We start from the raw sequence: 13834 nt of genomic DNA on the forward strand, positions 1-13834 counted from the left end.
CCCCCCACCCCCGCCGGGGCTCCCCTGCTCTGCCTCTGGCCCTGCCCCTCGGGCTGCTAAGCCCCCTCTTCTGTGGCCTTCCCCTAGAGATGGGGGGGCTTTCTGTCTGAGGCGGGGGCTCGCCCCCACAGCTACCTGTTTGCTCTGGGGTTTGAGACATCAGCGCTCTGGAAATGCTGAAGTCATGTACAAGGGAGAAAGGAAGTGGGGGGTGGGAGGGGTGTAGGCATTGAGTTTTTTATAGGCCCCTCTGCAGAGCTGGGCTCCCGCTCACTGGTCCTTCAGGAACATGGAAATAAACGTGTGTTACATGGAACTCGGCTGGCTTGCTGACTGCTGGTGCCTGGCTCATTTCGAGATGTGAAAGCTCTGGAAAAAAAAAAAAAAGAAGTGGAGGAAATTGTTTTCCTGCCCATAGTTTTGAAGAAAATCAAATAAGTCTTTGGGGTTGGAAAAAAGAAGAAGAAAAGAAAAAGGACTTTCTTTTCTGCCCCTTTAGCTGGGGAGGGGTGTTAATGTTGCGGAGAGTGAGGTTGTGATGGGCCCCTCTGCCCCCACCCCGGCACTCCCCTGGGGTGAGCCATCCCTTCATGTTCTCTGGTCCTGCCTAGAATCCCAGATTTTCCATGACCCGGCCTGGCCGCGGTCCCACTTACAACCACTTGGCTCCGTCTTCCTGCGTGGAGGAGCGTTCTGGAACCAAGACTCCTGCTCCAGCCCAAATCCGTTGTCCTGATTTCTTAGGTGACTTTTTAAACTTTTTTTTTTTTTAAAGCTCCTTTGCTCCTCCTTTGGACATTAAACACACACACACACCCCGAAAAAAAAAAAAAAAAACAAACACGCCAAAAACTATCTTGGCTCCCAAACCTTTGGGATATTGTACAGGGTTTTCCAGGTTGGAAAAACCAAAGGAAGTTTTTGTTTTGTTTTGTTTTGTTTTGTTTTCAAGCTATTTATTTATTTATTTAGCTATTTTAATTTTGGCTTTTGTTTTACCAAGGAAGTTTTTTTTGCCGGCTCATGGCCTTAGCTGCACAGTGTGGGTTCCCTAAGAGCCTCCATTCTCCCTGGGTCTCCTCCCCATCCTTCTGACTGCTCCTGGGGCTGTGAATGTTTTTGGAATGCTGGGGCCAGGGTGCCATTGGGTATGTCCTACATGGCAAGCTGGAGATGACGAGGGCTGCGTGATGTGACTCCAGCTGGAAGAAGAACCGTCTTTCCGTGGGGTTCTCCGACAGCTCGTTTACCAGGATGTGGCTGAAAATAGGGAGGGACCAGAAGAGACCCCTGACAGCCAGAATCTGTGTCACCTTAGGAAAGAAACACTTGGAACTAACTCGAGACCTGTTTACTCGCTGTTTGCACATAGTCTTAGCCAGCCAGGCGAGCTGGTTTCTCATGCTGCTATAGCTGATTACAGGCAGCTAATTAGAAGTGGCCCCAAGCTGATGGCCGGCATAGAGACTCCCACAGAAAGAAGGGACAGCTCCCAGCGTGGTGGTGAAAAATGCCAAGCAACAGATGCGAACGATCAGAACCCTCCGTGATGGGGGGAAGAGCACTGTACAGGCTGCACCTGCCCACGTGTGACCTGAAGCTGATGATGAAGACGTTGAAGGATCTAGAAACAGTTCCTTTGATGTGCAAGTGTGAGCTGTCCAGGAAAGGCCAGGCAACGTGGCTTCTGTCAGTGGCATTTCCAGCTACCTGAGCAACCCCAAGCAGGTGTGCAGCGAGGCCGGCTCCATGCCCCCCAGGACCTGCCTTCCCCAGCCAAGCTTCCCCGGGGCCTGCCCTTTACTCTCACAAGACTGCTGCTGGTCAGGTCCACTATGGGAACAGCCTCAGCCAAGCTGCACCTTGCCGGTGGGTCTGGAAATGGGAAGGCTTCCGGAACCCACCGTGGTCTCCATTGTAACGTTCTTTGCTGATGTGCATTTAGGGTGAACAAGGGGTTCCAGGTGTGTCAGGAGATACTGGATTCCAAGGAGACAAGGTAATTGCAGTGAATTCTCCCCCTGCCCCGTCCCCGCCCTGCTCTTCTCTGGTCCCTCATGGGCCGGGACCCCCCCTCCAGAATGGCTTCCTTCCACATAACCCTATCTTCTCCAGTCTCAGTCCCCCACCACCATCTCTTCCCTGGCCTTGACAACAGCCTCCTGACTTATTGTCAGGCCCCCTGCCCCCTCTCTCCCACTCTGTCTTCCTCTCTGCCACAAAGCTCTGCGCTCACAAACCATCCATGGCTCCCTACTGCTCCCAGAGTGAAGTCCTGGCTCCTCACTCCAGCACCCAGGACCCCAGTGAGCGAGCCCCTTGGACCCAGTTCCTGTCCCTTGCCCTCACAGCCCTGTGCTCCACCGAAGGGCCCTCTGCCCCTCACACTGCTGCCTGGCCTGGCACGCCCTCCATTCAACCTCTGCACGGCCCCACTCTTCAGAACCCTGCTCAGATGCCATTTCCTTCCTCCACCTGCTTGGACAGTGGCCACTTCCCTCTCCGTGGGCCCCGAGCAGCCTGTTGTCTGTCATCTGTGGCAGCACCTGGTTGAGGGGGACTTGTACTCCGCCAGCTCCCTAAGGATATTGCCCCAGACTGCCCTGGCATTGCTCGGCTCAGAGGCCTGCACAGAACAGTGAACATTTAGGACATGTTTGAGTAAGTGAGTGAGTAACCAGCCTTACTGACTGACGGATGAACCGAGGCAGCTTGCCGAGGCCGGCTCCTCTTTGCCTGTGTCCGGCACCATGTGGCCACATCTGGACCTTGCCCAGTCAGTCAACAAGGCCCAGATGTTGGCTTGCTCTCCCTCTTCCTCTTCCCTCCCTCCTGGCCGGCCTGTCCTGACCCAGCCTCGGTGTCTCCAGATTCGAGCCATGCATTGCGAGCCATGCGGGCCTGGCTGCTTCCCCTGCTGGGCCCCAGTCTCCAGAATTCCTCAGGCATAAAGGGCACTGCACTTCTCACTGGGAGGCCCCCCCGCTCCAGGGTCCCAGGTTCCGGGATGACTTGGTGAGGACAGGGCCTGCTGTGTCACCTTTGTATCCCTGAGGCCCAGCCCTCGGGGCTGCCCAGCTGAAACCTGCAGGCAGGGAAAGTGAGGGGGGAGCTCATCTGCCCCGAAGGCGGGTGTTCTCTAGGCCCCCGGCGGGCAAGGATGGCTAAGCAGCTGTTTACCTGGCCATTTCTGTTCCTTACTAAGCCCAGCCTGCTCTTGGTCTTTTCCAGGGGAGCCAGGGATTGCCAGGGTTCCCAGGTGCACGGGGGAAGCCAGGGCCTCTGGTAAGTACCTTTTGCTCTCACGCCCCCCCAAACCTCATACTCTCCAGTCATGAAATGTGGCCAAAGACACGGTCACATCCTGGACCCCATTTCCTCCGGCGGCTGCCTGGGAGCCACGCAGAGCAGGACAGGAATGAGAGTCATCCGTTTTACAGAGGAGGGCACTGAGGCCCAGAGGGGCAGGAACTTACCCAGCGTCAGAGAGAGGCCTCGGTCACTGTCAGAGTTCTGGGGAGAATCAAAATCTGGGGCTCCCAAAGCCTTGAAAACAGCAGTAGCATTAGTAACATGTATTTCTTGAATGTTACGATATATCAGCTCCTTCCCACCCCATACTTCTTTGAAGCCTGCCAGCCACCCCAAGGGCTAGAGTATTATTATCCCTCCCATCTTACAGATGGAGAAACTGAGCTTCTCCAAGATGAAGTGTCTTCCCCAGGATCCCGTGGCTGTAAGTGTAGGAGGGGGGTGGGAACAGTAGCTCCCAGTTATCTAGGGAGATCTCATTCATATGCTTCTGAGTTTTTCCAGCCACCCACAGCCAGGCAAAGGACGATGGAAGGTAGGCGCTCACTTACCCCTGCTTCCACTGTCATCTCTTCTCTTCCCCAGGGCAAAGTTGGAGACAAGGGATCCCTCGGGTTTCCTGGGCCTCCTGGACCCGAGGTATGTGAGGCCGTATTTCTGAGTCCGGCTACAATCGGGACTGGGTGTGGTCCTTGGGAAACCGAGATCCAGAGATTGGGAGGAGGGGGTATCTACCTGAGGCCACGCAGCAAACGAGAGATGAGGCCGAGAATAGAAATTCTGAGATCGGAGATCTTTCCTTGTCTGCCTCTGTGTCCCTGGTGGCTTTCAGTGGCAGTGGGACAGAAGCTGGCCTCGGAGACCCTCCCTCGCTTTGTAGTCACCTTTATAGTTTCCAGAAAAAACATCAGGAAAGCCCTCTGCACTTGGGCCTGCCCCCTTAGCAGGAGCTCCTGTTTCTCTAGCCTGAGCCCTGGAGCTTTTCCAAACACCCACACTCCCCCTGGAAAAAGTTCAGGGCTCAAGGTTCCAAGGAATGGGGAGCAAGAGGCAAACATGAAAATTCCGGTGTTTGAATGGAGAATGAGAAATCATGAAGGATGATTAGCAAGGAGCGCAACTTGCCTGAGAGGTTCTGATGCACGCGAGACTTAGCACAGGTCTGCTGTCTCTGGGCAGCATTGACAGCTCCCACGCGAGGGATGAGGCAGCCGGTTGAGCTCTCCCTCCCCCCGCCGTCCCTCCAAGGGGGACCATCTCTGAAGAACGGGGCTGCCATCTGCCCGGGATTCTCAGCGCCCGGGCTCTCCGGGGGTCTAGGCCCCATTGTGTACACACACATATACCTCCCTGTCTTCCACAAGATCTCGGAGACAAAAGTCTCGCTCTGCCAGGTTCTCCAGACCCTTCCAAAGATCACTGCTGGTATCACCCAGATAGATGAGGGATAGTTTCCTGCAAGCTCCAAGTTCTGACTTCCCACTGTGTTGACTTTGGCCGTGACACCGTCCTATCTTTAGACGAATGGAGTTGGCCTCTCTTCCGTGGCCTCGATTCCTTCCCCTGGCCGCTGTGGAAGGAGACTTTTCTAACAGTCCAGGTTTCCAGGCAGTCCGGCCACTGAGGGTGGAACGACGCTGCCTCACATTATCGGGCCCCCCCTCGTGTTAGCAGGCTGTGTGGTATCTTCGGGATGAGAACGTGTTGAAACGCCACCACTCCCGTGTGAGGGATGTCATAACGCCACCGTGTTACAGATAAGGAAACTGAGTCACAGCACAGTGAAGTGCCTTCCTTAGGGTCACTGCTTCCTGTAGCGATAAGCTCTGCTTTGGTTCTCTCCCGGGTCCCTGGACAGATCTGCCAGGTCTGCCTCTCCCATCTTTGTGATCTGTTTGGATTGGCTAACTCCGTGTCCAGAGAAGACAGAAACTGAAGACCATGTCAGTGCCTTCCTGGGTCTCTGCTCCTTCTGAGACCATGCCCGGGGTGGGGGTCGGTGTGGGGGGCTGGGCGGTGTGGCTCCCGCCTCGCATCCTTTTGGATGTGGATTTTTAATGAGCACTTACCAGGTGCTGAACTAAGCACTTTGCTTGCATTATTCCCTTCAAGACTCCAAACAGCCCTGTAAGGTGATGTTGTCGTCACCATTTTGCAGATGAGCAAGCCAAGGCCCAGAGATGCTCAGGAACCTGCCCGGGGTCACACAGTGCGTTGGTGGCAGAACAGGACTTTGAGCCTCTTGATTTGAAGAAAAAGATGTGGTAGCTTTGGCTTTCTGCGTTAGCTCAAAATTCAGACCCATTCTTGCCTTTGCTAGTAAGAAGCGTGAGAGGATGTTTGAGCTGGAATTTAAGGAGAGTCACCAAAAGATCAGAGAGGAAGGAAAAAAGCCACTTATGGAGGCAACATGGGAGGAAGCATTTTGGACTCAGGGATTCATTTAAGAAGATTTTGGTTTCTAGTTGTCAGGAAACTAAGGGAGTAGTGGGGCTGCCCTAAAAGTGAATGCGGTGCTAGGATGAATTAACAGAGGTATTACACCTACAACAAGGAAGGGGATGTTCTCTGTGCTGGCCTCTGCTGGTCTGTTCACATCCAGAGAAGCACCAGCATCCTAGTGATTGCCAACAGTGGAAGCTAGAGGTGGCAAGATTGAGGGGCCCTGGGCCCCAGAGTAGAAGCCACTGAAGGAACAGCAATGGGCAGGCCTTTGGGGTGGGGAAAACGGACCTCCAAATTGTGCAAAGACCACTGTGGAAAGAAGGACTCCCACTCCCTGTGCTTTGTGCGGTCCTACAGGGCAGCACAAGGTTGTCAAGAGGAAAGGGGGGGGGCGGTTCTGCACTATGTCAGGAAGAAGCCTCCACTGCACGGCCAGCGATCGGGAACAGGCTTGGTCAGGGAGCAGTGAGCCCCGCGTGGTGGTGTGGGGCAGAGTCCAACACACCCGGCCAGGATGCAGGGGGCATTCCAGCTTCGGAGGGGAGGAGCTGAGCTGCATTAGAGCAGCGTTTTGCAAGCCCTTCAGAGTTGTAGCAAACCCAGAACAGCGTCATTTCTGCAGGGTCACTGCATTCAAAGGCTGCCATTTCTCAGAGCAGAAGAGGGCTGGCTTTGGGGCTCTGGCGGCTGCAGGAGCAGGACTTGGGAAATTCTGGGTTATATGACCTTCTGTGTATGTGTGCTTGTTCCTGTGTTAAGTATTTTCTTATTATCTCATTTAATGTTCTCAGCAACTCTCTGAGAGGTATGGGCTATTACTGAGATCCCTGTTCTAGAACAAAGGACTGTAGGGTCCAGTTGGTTAACGGACTTGCCTGGGGGTCCCATCCCACGCAGGAAAGACAGAAACCTGGGTCGGTCTCCCTCCAAGACTGACGCTCTTAGCACTTCCCTTCACTCATGGGTGACCCCTGCTCTCTGCTTCCCCTCAGGGATTCCCCGGAGACATTGGCCCCCCTGGGGACAATGGCCCAGAAGGCATGAAGGTGAGTCTCTGCCCAGGGTCGCTGAGGTCGAAGCTCCCTGCTCTGCGGAAGCCACAGGCCTCTGGGGCTGGCTGCCTGGCTTGGAATTGTTGGGGGTCTTGCCAGCCTCTGATGGACGTGGAGATGCTGCCTCTGAGACCTCTCTCTGTTCCCTTCTCACCAGGGTAAGCCTGGAGCTCGAGGCCTGCCGGGACCCCGTGGGCAGCTGGGGCCCGAGGTGAGATCGTCTGGCCCTGTCCCCTGCCTGTCCCCTGCAGCCCTGCCTGCTCCATCCTGGGTCCTAGAGGCCTCCGCTGGGGGCCAGGGCCCTTCAGCCAGGACACCACTCCCCGGGCCGCCTCAGGCTGGCCCTCCAGCTCGTCCTTTACAGGCCTACCCTGTGACCCTGCCAAGGTCTTTCTCTGGCTTGGCCTGTCTGGCAGGTGACTCTTTGCCCTCGCTGCATCCTCCACCCAGGGCTTTTCTCTCTGGAGACCACTGCTCCTGCCCGTAGCCGTTTCCTGGGGTGTGGGTGTGGGAGAGTAGAAGGTGAGGCCCTGAGACTTGGGGTGAAGACACTGTGATGGGTCCCATGGTAGTGGCAGCTGGGTCAGGATTCAAATCCAGGTCTGCTTGAGCCCGAAGCCCATGACCGAGACCCTATGCTGTTAACTGTGTGCTCCTGGAGGCTGCCCGGGGGCATCCCCGGGAAGGACAGGACTCGAAGAGCTAGGTAGTGGCAGGGTGGGGATTTGCGTATTTCCTCATTCACACTGAGGGGGATTGAGAAGTTCTCTGGGGGGGAGCCTGTTGGGCACCCCACGGGCTGGCCCCGGATCTTGCCTATGCCTGAGGCCTCCCACCACCTCCCTAGGCTCAGATCCCAAGGCCCCCATGACACACAGACAGCCCCAGCTAAGGGCACAGGAGGCCTGGACTCACCACAACCACAGGCAGGCATCCAGCCAACATGGATCCCTTTGCAGGCTGGTTCTGGGTCTGGCGGGGTCCCAGCGCTGGCTCTGCCAGTGGCCACGTGGGGCTGCTTTCCTGGAAACTGGGTTGGGGGGTGGCCCCAGAGGGGGCCTCAGGGTTAGGCCTGGCATGCCAGAGGGGCCACTTTGGAGGCTGCCCTGGCCTGCGGGAGGGCCCAGAGTGGAAAGGGAGGGGCGAGGAGGGAGGGAAGGCGCCAGCCACGTGCCTCTGTCTACACCCACATTACCACCCGAAAGCCTGCCACTTGCTTACATCTGCATTGATTCATTCATCCACCCCTGCATTCGTTCAAGTCTCCATCTCTTCCCTCTCTCACGCCCCTTACCCCCACCTCCACTGCCCCACACATCCATGAGGCACTGCACACCCATCCTGAATGATGTCTGTGACAGAGAAGTGGATGGGGCCTCATCACTGTCCTCTAGGAACTCAGCTTAGGCTAGTCGTCATACTTTAGGATGGTCCTCTCCGTTTGGCACCATTTTACAGATGGGGAAACTGAGGCACCAGGAGGTTAAAGTCTGCCACTGAATCAATGGTGGCGCTCAGAATAGAGCTCATATCTTTGAGCTGCAGTCGCAGTTCTATACCCACAGCGTATGATGGGGTTTGACTTTCTGCCCAGCTCTGCCACACACCCTGGCCTGTCACATTCAGACGACACTGGGAGCCCACTTCATGTGGAAGTCCCTGTGTGGCCTGGGTGGGGGCCCAGGGGAGGGGGGACCAGGCATACCATTTCTCTTGGTCCAGGAGGGCTCTCCTCTGTCCACCCCTTTGCCTCCTTACAGGTCAAGTTCTCTGAGACCCTCACTGGATTAATTTCTCCTTTTTCCTCTCTTGTGTCTCCCAACTCTAGGGAGATGAGGGACACATGGGGCCACCTGGGGCCCCTGGCTTAGAGGTGAGTGCCATGGCCCTGGGGAGGTGGGATTTGTCCTTCCTGAGCCCGCTGTGTGCACATAGGCAACACCCGGGTGGCGCTTTGCAGAGAAGTCCTCAGCAGGAGCCTTGGGCCAGCCAGAGAAGGGACTAGAACAGACGCAAAGGACAGAGACAAGAGGCAGGAAACTGACCAGCTGTGCTTGCCCAGCTGCCACGTGCTGGCTTTACATCCGCTTCCATGCACTTGACTCTCCACCAGAGCGCCATTGCTGGTCCTTGTTTCACCCACGGCCATCAGACTCAAAGAACAAGGGGTTTAGCCCTGTGTCTCACAGCCCAGAACCTCACCTTGAGCCCTCCCCACTGCTCTGCTCCAAGTCGGCTCCCACAAGGCCCACGCCAGGGAGGGCATAAACCAGCAGTGCACAAATATTTTGGTCTTGGGGCCTGTTTACCCTCTTAAAAAAAGAAAAGATTGTGGACCCAAAATGCTGTTCTTTGTGTGGGTTCCCTCTGTGGATATTAGTGATTAAAACTGAAAACTTTTAAATGAATTTGTTAATTCATTTGAAGTAATAATAACCCCATTTCGTGTTCACAAAATAATAGTTTTACAACAAAACAACACAAAACAACCAACCAGCTATATTTTCCAAAGCAAAATAATCTAATGAAAAGAGTGGCATTTTTTTACCGTTTTTGCAAATCTCTTTAATGTCTGATTTAATAGAAGTCAGCTGGATTCTCTCATCTGCTTCTGCATTCAATCTGTTGACGATACCACATGTCATGTAGCCTCTGGAAAACTCCGCGTACACTCATGAGAATGAGAGAGACACAGGAAAACCACGTCTTAGTGTTATTGTGAACCTGGTTCTGATGTCATGAATCTCCTGAGAGGGCCCCAGGGACCACAGGGATCCCCAGGCCACACTTTGAAAACCACTGGCATAAACCTTCTGTTTCCTCTGGGCCTTGTATCTTCTGTCCAGTTCCTTCCTCTTCCTCATTCCTTGATAGCAGGTTTCAACATCCCCGTTTATGAACAGGACTGGCCTGGGAGGGGAGAATTCCCTGAGGTCACACAGCTGGAGACCCCCCCACCCCCCACTCCTGCATCTCCAGACTGGCCGGTAGCCTGGGGCCCTCCAGGCTCTGCATCCCTTCCCCCCCCCACGTGGGGCATTGCAGCCCTCCTCTGGGCCAGGGCTGGGACCATAGCAATGCTGGCCCCCCCCCACCCCGCCTAGCCCCCCTCACTCACCTCTCTCTGTTGCAGGGCCAACCTGGCAGGAAGGGGTTTCCTGGCCGGCCCGGCCCGGATGGCATGAAGGTGAGGGGGCCTGGAAGTGACTGGGCTTGGGTGTGTGTGTGTGTGTGTGTGTGTGTGTGTGTGTGTGTGTGTGTGTGTATAACAACTGGGGAAGAGAAGAAAGGGGGAGCCAGCAAATGAGGGCCCCAGGAAGAACCCCAATCCCAGGGGCAGTTGTGGAAAGGGGGTCAATGGTCCCCATTTATCATAACATTGGTAACAGGAAAAAATGAGCAGAACCTCAATGCCCAACAGTGGGGTAGAGTTCAAGTAATGCTATGCAATACAGCCACCAAAGATGGTATAGTGGAAGAGTTTACAAGACGGGAGAACACCCGTGTGTGTGGAGGTGGCGGTGTGGCCGTAGTAGGAAGCAGGTTCCAGATGGAGGGACGAGCTTATTGCGAGGGCCTGTTGCCCCGTGGTCTTGCATGCTCAGAGCAGAGGCTGCAGTGTGGATGGGGGCTCTCTCCAGGTGGTGGGAGTAGAGGACATTTCCATTTTCTTCTGTGGGCCTCTAGCTTTTCCCCATGATGTGTAGTCAATACATCTTACATTTGGTAACAGTTTTTTTTTTCTTTTTAACTTCAAAAAAGAACTGGCCTGGGTAGAAAAGTGATGACCCTTGGCCCATGGGCAGCCTCGCTTAGTGGCTTTCCAAGGACTCCTCTTGTGGGTTGGATTTTCCAAACTGTCCTGGACAGAGAGTGTTGGGCCACGTTTACAGCTGGGCAGACACACGACGGTGAGGGCAGAGCCAGGGTAGCCCAGGACATCCACGTCCCCCTCTGCTCAGCAGACATGGCCCATGCGTCTGTCTGACCCCTCTGGTTCTCATGAGCGTGAGGTCTAGAGGAGGCACTGGAGGGAAGGATGAGGCTCGGACCCTGATTGTGGTGAGCCACGTCCGTCTGTGAGCCAAGCTCCTGGCTATTTTGGCTAGTTTAGCCCTTGTCCTGCCCCCTGAGGTCTTGGTCTCACTCCCTCAGATACCAGCTGGGTTTCTGTGGTGGGCGCGGTGACATAGTCTGGGTGGATTTATCCCACGGGGCCGCTCGCCTCTCTCCGGCTCATGCTGTGGGGAGACCAGGGCGGCCGCGGCTGCCTAAGAAGTAGGAGCCACCCCAGCACGGGATAAAACTGGCAGACAAGGCTCTGCGAGAGGCCACCAAGCATGAGAGCTGGAAATAGCCTACGAGACAAATGAGTCTGATTTCCCTTATTTATAGCTGGGGAGGCTGAGCCCAGAGCAGAGACAAGGCTCGCCAGTCATGTGGGGAGCTGGCGGCAGAGCTCTGGTGGGCGAGGGTCTAGGATCCAAGTGCCCTGACTCCCTGTTCCTTGCTCTTTCTGTCAATGGGCAGCCTGATCCAGTAGGAACGGGGATTTCAATGAGTCAGACCAGGGTTCCAATTCTAGCCCTGCCTCTAGCTTGCTGTGTGGCCTTGAGCATGTCTCCTTGCCTCTCTGAGCTTTAGTTACCACCTCCACAAAATGCAATGTGTTGATGAACAGCCCAAATGAGATACAGACCAGAGGATACCAAGTCATCTGCCAAGGGCCACTCAGAGGGCACAGGCAGCTGGGGCCAAGTCTGGGGTCAGAGGTTCTGTCCAAGTATCCCATCGTTTCTGCCATTAGTTGGAGATCTACAAGGCCAGACTCTGGAGTTGAGGTTCCTTTCCTTCTCTGGTGGGGACTAAGGCCGATTACCTGGGGGTGTTCCCTGGGGAGGGGGGGCTAGTCTCCCATCATCCATCCCAAGCGATCCTCCTCTTTTCTTTGCAGGGGGAGCCAGGCGACCCTGGACGGCCAGGGCCCGTGGGTGAGCAGGTAAGTCAATACCGGTCTCCGAACACGAGGACTCTTTATCGAGCTCTTACTGTGTGCCAGGCCCTTTGGTAAAACGCTCCACACGCATCCCCCTTTCATTCCCACACTAGCTCCTGGGGTCGGTTAGCTCGTCTCCCCCTTTCATTGAGATGGTCACTGACTGTCGGGGAGAAGTCACTGAATGAGAAAGCCATGAATCACAGTCCCAGGGCCTGGCTCTGTGGATGTTTTTGGAGCATTTGCCCAAAGGGGTGACATGACTTTGTTCCCAGAACATGACATCTGGAAGAGCCTTCAAGAATCCCCAGCTGTGCTCCATCTACAGATAGGGCCGCTGAAGACCAAAGCATAACCACCTCCCAGGGGCTCCTGGTCCCGGCCACCCTAACCTACAACGAAAGTGAAATTCAAACCAGTGGCTCTGGCTAGTTGGGAAGTCAGGCCGAGGTCTGGAGTGGAGAGGAGGTTGCAAGTCATCATGAAAAAGGAGGTTTGAGAATCACGACCTACATTATTGAGGCCCAGGGCCCTCGGTGCTCCCGAGAAGCAGCTGTGAGTGCTGGGCGGGGGGGTGCAGACAGCCTGGCACCGCCAGAAAGCTTAACCTGGGGCTTGGAGGTCAGGTTGAAAGGTAGCAATCTCCTCCCCTCCCTTAAAGAAGCCTCCTGAACCCTGCAAGGGGCCGCCTCGTCCTGGAGACCCAGAAGAATCTGCCTCGGCTGAGAAACACCATCAATGGCGTGAGAGTCGTGCACGATGGGCTTCCTCACCAGGCCTGCAACATCTGTTGGGGGGAAGAAAGGAATTAAAGCAGGGGGCGGACTGGATTTTTGAAACCTTTCCAGTGTCATTTGAGCGCATTCTGTGGGAAGCCCGGGAGTTTGGAAGGGCTGTCACGGCCTGGATATATTTCCTGATTGGAAAAAAAAGGCCATGCGATCAGCAAATTTAATTTCATAGTTATGCTGATGGTAAGGGCCCTCGGGAAATAGATCCTCAGAATTCTAGAACATCGGGACACGAAGGGTCCTTGCAAAGCGCTCTGTCCTGAGGTCCTAACTTTTCAGTGCCTTGGACCCTTTGGCAGGCTGGCGAAGCCCACGGACCCCTTCTCAGAATAGAGTTTTTAAATGCATAACATGCAAAATGAAGGATTACAAAGGGAATCCATTATATTGAAATACAATTATGAAAGTATGTTAAATGTGATCTACTCTTAGATAAGCTTCTTTATTAATGCATTAAATGATGACATCCAGCAGCAGGTCTAATAACGACCTCACTTTTGAAGCAGTGACAGGCCTTAGTGACATATTTTGAAATCTCTGTGACAATGACTGTAATGTGACATGTAACTATCTGGGACAGTAACAGGTGCCGTGGGTTTGTTGCCTACACTCAGATTTGAGGGAAATGCTAAATTTCAGTTCGAGGTCAGTGAAAATAAAAGTTGTGATTTTCTTTTTCCTCTTCAAGTTCAGGGATCCCCTGAATTCCACCCATGGGGCCTTCCAGAAACCCCAGTGGAGGACCCCTGGATCCTAGCCCATGTTGGCAATCTGATTAACAAGGATGACTGAATAAGGTCGCAGCAAAGCTGGGGCCAGGAGGAGCGGATGGCTGGTCCGGAGCAGCTGCAGGCCTGCCTGGTCGGCGGAGCCCCCAGTCAGCTGCCTGGCTCGCTGGGACCACAGCTGGAAAGAGAGGGCTGTCCGAACAGTGAGGCAGAGCCTGAGCCCTGTGGCTAACAACAGGCACGCAGGGGTGCCACACCAGCTGTCCGTTGGCTTCCTACCCATGTGGGAAGGGGCAGACCTCTCTTAATCACGGCAGCATCAGCGGGTCCTCCCTAGGATGACAGTGTCAGCTCCACCGATTGGCTCCTGTTAGGTACCAGTCTCTGGTACCTGCCTGCCCTTCCCTCAGCAGCCCCAGGGTGGTAGTTAGTATCCCCATTTCACGAATGAGGAAAGGAAGGCTCTGAGAAGTTAGGGCACTTGACAAGATCTCCCAGACAGCAACATAA

The 13834-nt window shown here is 54.8% G+C and overlaps 1 protein-coding gene across 1 annotated transcript in view; it reads left to right on the top strand.

Annotated features, from left to right (window-relative positions):
- COL27A1 (collagen type XXVII alpha 1 chain) overlaps positions 1-13834 on the top strand; it is a 125848-nt gene that overhangs the window by 61649 nt on the left and 50365 nt on the right. Inside the window, exons 16-23 of the mRNA XM_034664365.1 lie at positions 1946-1999; positions 3232-3285; positions 3898-3951; positions 6750-6803; positions 6967-7020; positions 8638-8682; positions 9943-9996; positions 11764-11808. Coding sequence (XP_034520256.1) covers positions 1946-1999; positions 3232-3285; positions 3898-3951; positions 6750-6803; positions 6967-7020; positions 8638-8682; positions 9943-9996; positions 11764-11808 — 414 coding nt within the window. The remainder of the gene's footprint in view (positions 1-1945; positions 2000-3231; positions 3286-3897; positions 3952-6749; positions 6804-6966; positions 7021-8637; positions 8683-9942; positions 9997-11763; positions 11809-13834) is intronic.

The sequence above is a fragment of the Ailuropoda melanoleuca genome, chromosome 7 (assembly GCF_002007445.2).
Source record: "Ailuropoda melanoleuca isolate Jingjing chromosome 7, ASM200744v2, whole genome shotgun sequence".
NCBI lineage: Eukaryota > Metazoa > Chordata > Mammalia > Carnivora > Ursidae > Ailuropoda > Ailuropoda melanoleuca.